A 9,203-nucleotide genomic window follows, 5' to 3' on the forward strand; every position below is an offset into this window, starting at 1 on the left:
CCTGCCAGTCTGCTGCTGCGCCTTGCTGTACGTCACGTGTCTCCGCGCTGTAGCGGGCGAGCGGGAGTGGTGGCGGCGGCTGTATGGAGCGAGGAGAGGTGCGGCGGTTGGGCGCGCGGCTGGGCCTCACCCAGCCCGGCGTCATCAGGTACCGTGAGGGGATAACAGGAGTGGGGCTTGCCGGGTCTGGCAGCGCTGCGCCGCTGGGCTCGGTCCCGGCCCCGCGCAGCCGCAGCCACCGCGGCCTCCTTTGAGCTCCGATCGGTGTGAGAGAAGCCACAGGCTTGAGGGTGTGGCGGTCGATGGAGCGGCTGCCGCGGGTCCCGGAGTGCCAGTGATGAGGGAAGGGCGGCGTGAGCCGGGATCGCCGAACTCAGCCGCAGCCCTTTTCCTTGAGCCCTCTCTGCAGCCGCGGTTCTGGGCTGGGCAAACCCGGAATCAGCCCCTGTCCTGTGGCTCTCACGGTCTTATAGCTGGCTTGGCTAACAGGGGCTTGTACGCTGGGTGTTTTGCAGAAAAGCGGAAGAGTACCTGCGGCTTTCCCAGGTGAAATGCACGGGATTGATGGCTCAGATGACAGCTACAAGTGGTGCTGTGATATGCCTGGACCTAGCAGCTAGCTTCATGAAACAGCCAGTTGACAAAGTAAGCTGCAATATGTGACTTGGCTGGCTGGTGTGTTCTTTATAAGTGCACTAAAATCACTGTTCTGTTTAGTGTGTGTTGAGAGCAGGAAAGGGGTAGTAATGATAACTGACGTTACCCTAGACCCAGTAGCGTGCTGCTAGACAGTGCTGGAGCTTCACTACTCAGCTTTTGAAACAGGGCAAATCGAGCCCAGTCACTTTGCAAGCTGAGCTTGCTCTGCTATAATTTCACAGGTTTTAGCTGAATAAATCCACAGCAAGGGTCCTAAATTTAAGATCTGTTCCATTTACTGTGGAAGGGAAGGAGTGGCTGTAAGGAATCTCTTTCTCTATTGGTACCTATAAACCTCTATCTGCAGACCTGCAGGTAGATGGTAATGGTCTGGTACAAGTTGTTTGTGAAAGTCCAGTCACAGACAGAGGAGAATTTAATTGAAGCTGACCAATGAGGAGTAGCATGAAAGTATTGCTCATCTCTTCAAGTTGTCCAGATCTTGGTTACCTGTGTTTTTAACCAAATAAAAGATTTGATAAAGGGCCATGACATAATATATGGAGAAGACAAGCCTTACTTCCAGGGAAACAGTCTAAAAGTACCACTGAATTAAGAGATGTGGCATTCCAAGGTTGTTAATCTTTCTGTGTACAGTCAAACTTACATCATTCATTGCACAAATTTGTTTAACATAGCAATTGAACTTTATGGTACTGTGTAGTTTCTCCATAATCTATTTTGGTTGCCTGAATAAAATGTTGGCAAGAATCTTGCTAATTCTTGTGGTTTGTTTTCTTGAAAGAGCTGTTTCATTAAACTCTCTGGCTTGAACAAGACTACCTACCAGACCTCCATGAAGTCTTTGGAGTGTTTGCTAGAGGTGAGCCCCAGCCTGAGAATGCGAGACTTGGCTGTGCAGTTCTGTTGCACAGAGGCAGTGAACACTGCTACAAAAATACTTCAGAGGTAAGGAAGCTCTCGTGAGCACACTGGTAACCACTAGTAAAATTCTTTGTTAGATGTGTAAAGATCTTGATAGTTGGAAAGGCCAGGTATCTCCCGCTGATGAGTGATGAGGTGAGTTCTTAGTACTGGCAGTCCAGCCATTTATCTAGGACACTTTTTAGAATGCATGTTAGAAAGACTTAGTCTGTGAATCTTAGCATTGTCTGAGTGAATCCCAGTTCTTCAATTTGGAATAGTTTAAAAAATACAGGACTCTTAGACCCTATATTTGTCCATACCATCACACTGTCTTCCATTTAACTTCTAGTCATGTCACAGTTGAGAAGTAATGCTCAGTAGAAACAAATCTTCCCTTCTGGAGAAGCAAATGTCTCAAAATGCACATCACTATAACTATAAAAACAATAGGTTCTTACACATCAGGAGAGATCCAACAGATTTAACTAAAAGTTTGCACTCTGTAATGTGTACTTTAACAAGAGCAGTCACTGAAGAGCTCTGGTCTGGAGTGCTGTCATCCCGATTGCACGTGTTTAAATGCTGTTAGGTCAGTGAACAAAGGCTGGGTATGCCTGTCAGTGCTTAATACAAGTGAAACTAATATACAGCCCGGAGACAGATGGACAATAAAAAAATTCTTCGGTGCTGCACATTCACTTTGTCCTTTTCCAAATTTCCACATTTAAGTCTTCATACACACGTATTGTATGTGTAATACACAGAGGAATCAAAGAAACTGTAATTCTATCCTCTGTTATAGGTGGTTTAATACAAAGAAGCTCATTGTAACTTTCAGATGTAATGTAGAGATAAAGATGCTGTGTAGATGAGGAGTACAAGAATTAGATTTTACTGGCATGCCTTGATCCAGATCCCTAATTTAAAGTACCTTTAATTCAAAAAGAGGAGGTGATCCCAATGGCCTTATTTTTGCTCTTCTCTTTTGCTCTTCTCTTTTGCTCTTCTCATCCAGTAGTGGCTGTTCCTGCTTCACTATGTTGCAAAGGACTAAGTGTTCCAACAGGAGACCTGTTCAGCTCCTGAGTACCACATGACAAATTAATGTCAACAGCTTCATCTGAGGCAAGTGCATTAGACAATTATCACTCTTATTGTTATGCTTTAGGTATGAATCCAGCCTCTCTGAAGCACAGCAAATGGACCTTGATTTCTCAAAACCACTCTTTGTAACGGCTGCACTATTCACCGCATGCAGGTGAGTAGAGCTTGAGGGATCTTTATGGGCTTAAATGCTTAGTGAGATACCAAACAGAAATAGCACTTACAAATGTAAGCAGCTGATTCATTCAGTCTATCTGAAGGGTCTTGCTTAGCCCATCCTCCTGGAAATGGAGACAGCTGTAGCAAACCAGGCATTCCTTTACAGTGAAGTCTCCAGCCCACACTGTGTTTGCCTTCGGGAGAAAGCAGAAGTAATTGATGCTATGCTAATTCTGTTAGCATGTATCCATGGCAGTGGCTGAAAAACTTTTGTTAGTGTTTAGCACTTCACTCTTCATCCTCTCAGCCTAACCAGAATAACATAATTCCTTAGTAACGTTTTTCAGATTTGGTGGTCTTGTGGTTTAAGCCCAGCAGTAACTGAGCACCATGCAGCTGCTCACTCACTGCCCCTTCCCTCCAGCTCCTGGCAGGATGGGGAGGAGAATGGTAAGAATTTAAACCCACGGGTTGAGATAAGAACAGTCCAAAAACTCAAGTATAATACAAACCACTACTACTACCGCTAATAATAATGAGAAGGTGTCCTGGGTTCAGCAGTAGCAGTCATTGTTTCTCCTTCTTGGTGGCTGGTGTAGTGCTGTGGTTTGACTTTTGGGTTGGGAATGGTTGCTGATAGCATATGTTTTGAGTTACTGCTCAAATTTTTAGTTTGTCCAAGGACTTTCTGAGCCTCATGCTCTGCCAGGGAGGAGGGGAGGCTGGGAGGAAGGAGACAGGACACCTGACCTAGGCTAGCCAGAGAGGTATTCCATGCCACAGCACATCATGCCCAGGATGTAACTGAGAGTTACCTGGAAGGGCTAGGACTCTGGGGGTGGGAGGAGGTATCAGTCGGTGCTCGGTTGGGCAGGGTGGGGTGAGTTATGGGTCGGTGGCTGGTGAGGTGTTGTATCCTCTTCACTTGTTATTTCCTTTATCATTAGTAGTAGTAGTAGCAGTAGTGATTTATGTTATACCTTAGTTATTAACCTGTTCTTATCTCAACCCTTGGTAGCTACATTCTTTGGATTCTCCTTCCCAGCTCTCTGGGAGTTGGGGGAGCAAGGGGGGGAGTGAGTGAACGAGCTCTCTGCGGCTTGGTTTAAACCACAACATAAGGGAAATAACAAGGGGAGAGAATATAAAACTAAATGGGGAAAAGGAAAAGAAAACAATAAACACAATGCAATTGCTCACTACTTGCTGACCGGAGCAGCGATCTGGGCCTTCTGCATGACTCCTCCCAGTTTCTCTACTGGGCATGACATGCTGTGGTATGGAATACCGCTTTGGCTATTTTGGGTCAGTTGTCCTGTCTCTGCTTTCTCCCAGCTTCCTGTACATCTCTTCACTGGCAGAACATGAGAGTTTGAAATGTCCTTGATCACAGTAAGCGCTGCTGAGCAACAACTAAATAATTGGTGTGTTACCAGCATTGTTCTCAGACTAAATCCCAAACACAGCACTGCACCAGATAAGAAGGAGAAAAATACCCGTTACAGCTGAACCTGGGAAAAGTGGGATTTTTGTTTTTCCATTGCTAGGATAGATTTTCAGCTGGGCACAAAGCAAAAGGTTGCACAGCTTTTGTTGAGATGCTGCTTATGGTGCAAGGATAGCATGAAGAAGCAGCCAAGCTGAGGAAGAAAAAGCCTAAGCCCCACAGCGTCACACTCTGAGGGTGCTCTAACCTTTGAGCAGTGGATGTAATAGGTGTAGTAGTCCTTTATTAGCTTGGAAGATACATGTCAGGAGCACCTAAATCAGACAATCCTTTTTAAGAGTTTTCTTGCATGCAGATGTCTTCCCTCTTCAGTATTACACCTTATAAAAGTCTTATGAAGCAATTCAGGAGCTATTAGTTGCACAGCTCCTGACAAATAGGGGTTCCATTCAGCTTTTTGCAGTAGTAGGATTTTATTCAAAATCTGAAAAGTCATTTTCCTAATAGAATTTCTGTATGTAACCTCAACTAACCCTTACTCTCAGTTCCTGAGCTGTAGTGATTGCATGGTGGAAGGGTCTTTTTTTTAAGAAATTTGGGACAGACAAGGATTAGATAGGACAAAAAAAATCAGGCCCATCTTCACCATTCTCACAGGCAGTGTTGGTATTGTAAATACCTCCTCACCTGAGTAATAGTTGCAGGTGTTACAAAGATGGCTTTCTCTTATAGGTGTTTGAAGCTAAAAGTGGACAAAACTAAAATGTTGGCTATATCTGGGGTGAAAAAAGCAATATTTGATCGACTCTGCAATCAGCTGGAGAAGATGAGCCATCAGCTCAGCAGTAAGTTTTGAGCCTTATCCCTTAGTCCTTTCTCTAATTTCCACTGGCAGTTTCATTCTGATCACCCGCCTGTCCCCTGCCAGCCAAACCTGCCAGCCATTCCAAAATTTCCCACAGTCCCAGTGCAGTCATTGCTTCTGGGGATGTCGCTTAGCACCTGACAAGGCCAGAAATAAGTATTTTCCTCTCTTACAAAAATCTCAGTTCTTCTTATGTCCTCTTCTGTTGTAATTTATTTCTCTGCTTCTCCCATACCACCTGACCTTCTTAGATTCCTCCTTGTTGCTTGCTTTCTGCATCCTATTAATTTGTGTGCCATGTTGCCATGTTAACGTAAGCATCTTGCTGCCTCTCTTGCTTTGACTCATTTCTACATTTTACTTCCCCCACTGCAGGATTAACAAACCTAAGCCTTCCTTTCCTGGTACTAATTCATCCATTACCTGTTACTGTCACTTACCACCATTTGAACCTGCAGCTCTCTCCACTCCTTTTTTGTGGAGGAGGAAGATTGAAATATGATACACATCTTCCTGTCCTTGAATCTGCTCCTTCCTACTTGCCTTCCACAGGCAGTGTGCCTGCTTCACCCTGTCTTCATGCTTCATATTGTGAAGTCTTCTTGAATGTTGCCTGAACCCAAAATGAAAGCTGCTGCTCTCTCCCTAGGCATGGACATTTCCATAGTGCAGTGCCCTACAGAAACCCCTAAACCTTACTCTACTACTGAGGCAGCTAATGACAGCTGGGAATTTGTGTGTCAGTTCAGGGAAGAATGTGCATCTGTGTGTATGGACAGCCCCTGCATGTTGTAGGCATCTGAAAAACAAAGTGTGGAAATGGGATAGAAGGAGAAGAAATAACTAATAATCCTGCCTGAGCAATGAAGGATAGTAGTGTGGATTTGGGATATGAACATGGTGGATCACTGTGGTTACAAATGCAGTAGAAATACTAGCTAGAGCAGCCAATTAGTCTGTGCAGCCTTTGAAGTGTGTTGGCACTTCTGCATATACAGCTTGAGCATCCATCTGGATCAGGGAATGCTCTGAATGGGTGACAGTACTTTTGGAGGGTGGCCCTGCTATTAGATAATTCCATATAGAGCACTATCCATATAGAGCACTATCCTTGGGGCCCCAGACACCAAGCAGCTTTGTTATTTTTTTTAGAAGATGTTCCAGTGGTTGCAGAGACACCTGAAAGCTTTCAGACCAACCTGAAGCACTGCGAGGAAGAAGATGGTAAGTTGTGTTCAGCTGTGAACTAAAACTCTCCTCACCAGTGCAGTTCTGAGCTATATTGCTGCTTAGTATTTTAGTTGTGCAATATAATTAAGTTGTGCCATAATACTCAGTTCATAGCAGCTTACTGTATTCTGCAGACCACTGGCTCATGAAAGGACAAAGAGAAGCAGCAGAAGGACAGTGGTGTTTATGCTGAGTGGTCCTAGTAGAATTCAGGACAACTATTCCATTCAAACACAAAGGTGAAGAGGTGACTGTTCTGTCAGCTGAGGAGCAGCAAACCATCCACATAACACAGTGACAGACCCTGTGCTTGTGTCTGTACATTTGCTCACTGCCATGGTTATTCCCAGCAACACGCATATTGCCCATAGTAGCCTGTCATGGAATTTTTCCTTCTCTTGTAGGATCTGAAGATGATAAGGAGATGCCATGTAAACGGCAGAAGACTGAAAAAAAACAAGACTATGAAGAATGGAAAAAGAAAATCCTGGAAAATGCTGCTAAGGCACAACAGACAAGTAGGAGTACTGTCTGTAGCGCCACTTAAAATTCTGAGCAAGCAGAAGATACATTTCTAACTCTCCCTCTGCTCTAACAAGAGACCCTGTAGCATATGAGTGATGGCTGTCTGGTAGCCAGCTTATGTATTAGATAGTTTTTAAGAATGTTATTTTTAGTAAATGACACCAGAATTGAGGCAATCTTGCAAGGAACATTCCTGACTACTTGCCACCTGAGTAGCTATGGCATTGGGTGGGAGAACAGCCTCATTCTTTCACTGCAAGAAGCAGGTAACATTTTAATGCTGTAAGTTCTAAATCATATGCACCTGGGCCCCTGCCTGGAAGTAGTGGGGGAAAAAAGAGAGGGAGGGGACTAAGTGCCTTGTTAGTAAAGGAATTGACTGATGAATTTTTATTATATTTTGTACTGTTGAAGAAACATTGTTTAGTCACTGAATTTATTTTTCATTACCTATATGGGACTAAAGTCTCTTGTGCTTGTAAGGGGTTCCAGATATTCCAAGAAACAATAAAAACAGTAGAAGGAAAAGGTTTGTATTACGGCATCAGGTTCTTGGCACTTGTCATGTATAAACCTCTTAGAATGCAAAATGAAACACAAACAGGTGATGTCTTCATTTTAAAGCAGGAGGTGTCCAGGGAACAAGGATCTTGTCTGGACAATACAGGTTTTCACATCTAGTAGTCATAAACTTAGGGAAAAGAGGTGCTGTAGTCCTTAGAGGCAACTTCCGTGGTCCTACCCATTCATCCCAGCTACTCAATATACGGTTTTAAAGGAAAAGCATTACTTTTAGCAGTACAATTATGCTTTATAATGAAATGAATCAAGTCTTCAGCCCATTTCTCTTGCTTTGTTGTTCAAAACAATCCAGAAAACCAAAGAGTCCATAAGAAGAAAGATATATTATCTCATGTCTGAGCATTTAGATTTGAAACGCTGCCCAACCTGAGCTTCTTCTTAGCAGTATTTTAATGGCTTGCCAAAGGCCTCGCTGCTGTGCCATCCTCCTGCTTACCTGGGTGGCACCACACCAGGATTGCAGTAGTTGATGCCATTAACTGCTTTAGATGTTAGTGTATGGGCTATTTTTTTTGTCACAGTTACTGTTCCAGTGACTCACAGGTCACCTGGTGTTTGTCCTTTTAGCTTTTTGCAGACCCTGAAACAAAATGTATAGGATGTGGTGAAACATCCTATAAGGCTGCAGAGGTCGGTTCACCTGTACTGTAGAACCATCGGATAGTTGCCAAGTCTAATGGGATTTCTATTATAAACAAAATAGTAATCCTGCTGGTCAGATGCACCTTTGTTTTGTGGAAAATTGAGAAGAAATACACACAAGACTGCAGAGAGCTTCTGTGTGCTACTCTCTTTGAAAGGCAGGAAGGAAGCACACAGTAATTGGAAAATTAAAAGTTGCCATTCTCTCTTCACTTCTCCTAATACATGAAAAAGGAGATCACTTGAAGCCAGCATTAACTAGAAAGAGCTAATTTCATTCCAGAGAAGAGTTATGAAATGTAACAGTAACTACTGGGGGAATATACTCCAAACTAATTCTCTATGTGCAGAGAAAATACTGGATAATTAACCCACACTGAGTAAAAGCTGTAGTGAAATGTCTGGTGTTGAAAGGCTGATGTAATATATAGCAGAGGGTCCTCAGGATGGGACAAAATCCAGCCTACTACCATCAGCATTCTGCCATTAAGATCTTCTCAGAGATGTTTTTGGGTTTTTTTTGGTGGGAGGAATTAAACCAAAACTGAGGAATAGGCTTGTTCCACCTTAATGACATTTATTAGTATTAATTCAGAAATATACAAACCAATTAATACAGTCCTATTTAGCATGCAGAACCACTGTGGGAGGAAAACATGGACAAAAGTGGGCCTTCACAGAAGGTGATACACTGTCAAGATTATTACACTTGATTTTAGTAACTATCTGTCTCAATTCTGGAAATGCCAAAGTCCAGAATTTAGGACTTCGCAAAGTGAGAAGTGGAAAAAATAACTACAGTAGGGTAAGTCAGTTTTAAAACCTCTTCATTAGCAACCAGTACTTTTGCTAATTCAAGGGACATGCAAGTCCATAAAATTAAAGGGAACTTTACAGTGGTTTGACGCCTTTGCTGGAAAGCTGGTTTTAGTGCTATAGTTATTCATTTTGATAGGGAGTCCATCCAGCTCACACAGTGTTTTGCAGAATCTAGAATAGGAATAAAGGAAACCAGAGGCTTAATAAATAATGTTACACCTTTAGCTGAGAGACTGCAAGTGGCTCCAGCTCTTTATGCATTAG

General features: G+C 43.3%; 1 protein-coding gene across 1 annotated transcript; it reads left to right on the top strand.

The window, feature by feature from the left end:
* The first annotated feature begins 30 nt into the window (after positions 1–30).
* Positions 31–7,486, top strand: ORC6 (origin recognition complex subunit 6). The gene is made up of 7 exons (XM_031042439.2): positions 31–148; positions 516–645; positions 1,445–1,608; positions 2,735–2,824; positions 5,009–5,121; positions 6,294–6,365; positions 6,776–7,486. The coding sequence occupies exons 1-7, from the start codon at positions 84–86 to the stop codon at positions 6,916–6,918; spliced, it is 777 nt and encodes a 258-aa protein (XP_030898299.2). The 5' UTR covers positions 31–83; the 3' UTR covers positions 6,919–7,486.
* Positions 7,487–9,203: the final 1,717 nt, after the last annotated feature.

Source organism: Melopsittacus undulatus, chromosome Z (assembly GCF_012275295.1).
Source record: "Melopsittacus undulatus isolate bMelUnd1 chromosome Z, bMelUnd1.mat.Z, whole genome shotgun sequence".
NCBI lineage: Eukaryota > Metazoa > Chordata > Aves > Psittaciformes > Psittaculidae > Melopsittacus > Melopsittacus undulatus.

What these genes read in the sequence shown, in the direction of transcription:
- ORC6 (XM_031042439.2), top strand. Translation starts at nt 84, where the DNA reads ATGGAGCGAGGAGAGGTGCGGCGGTTGGGCGCGCGGCTGGGCCTCACC. An exon ending in ACCCAGCCCGGCGTCATCAG is followed by an intron (nt 149 to 515) that starts GTACCGTGAGGG and finishes GGTGTTTTGCAG; the next exon opens with AAAAGCGGAAGAGTACCTGC. An exon ending in GATGAGCCATCAGCTCAGCA is followed by an intron (nt 5,122 to 6,293) that starts GTAAGTTTTGAG and finishes TATTTTTTTTAG; the next exon opens with AAGATGTTCCAGTGGTTGCA.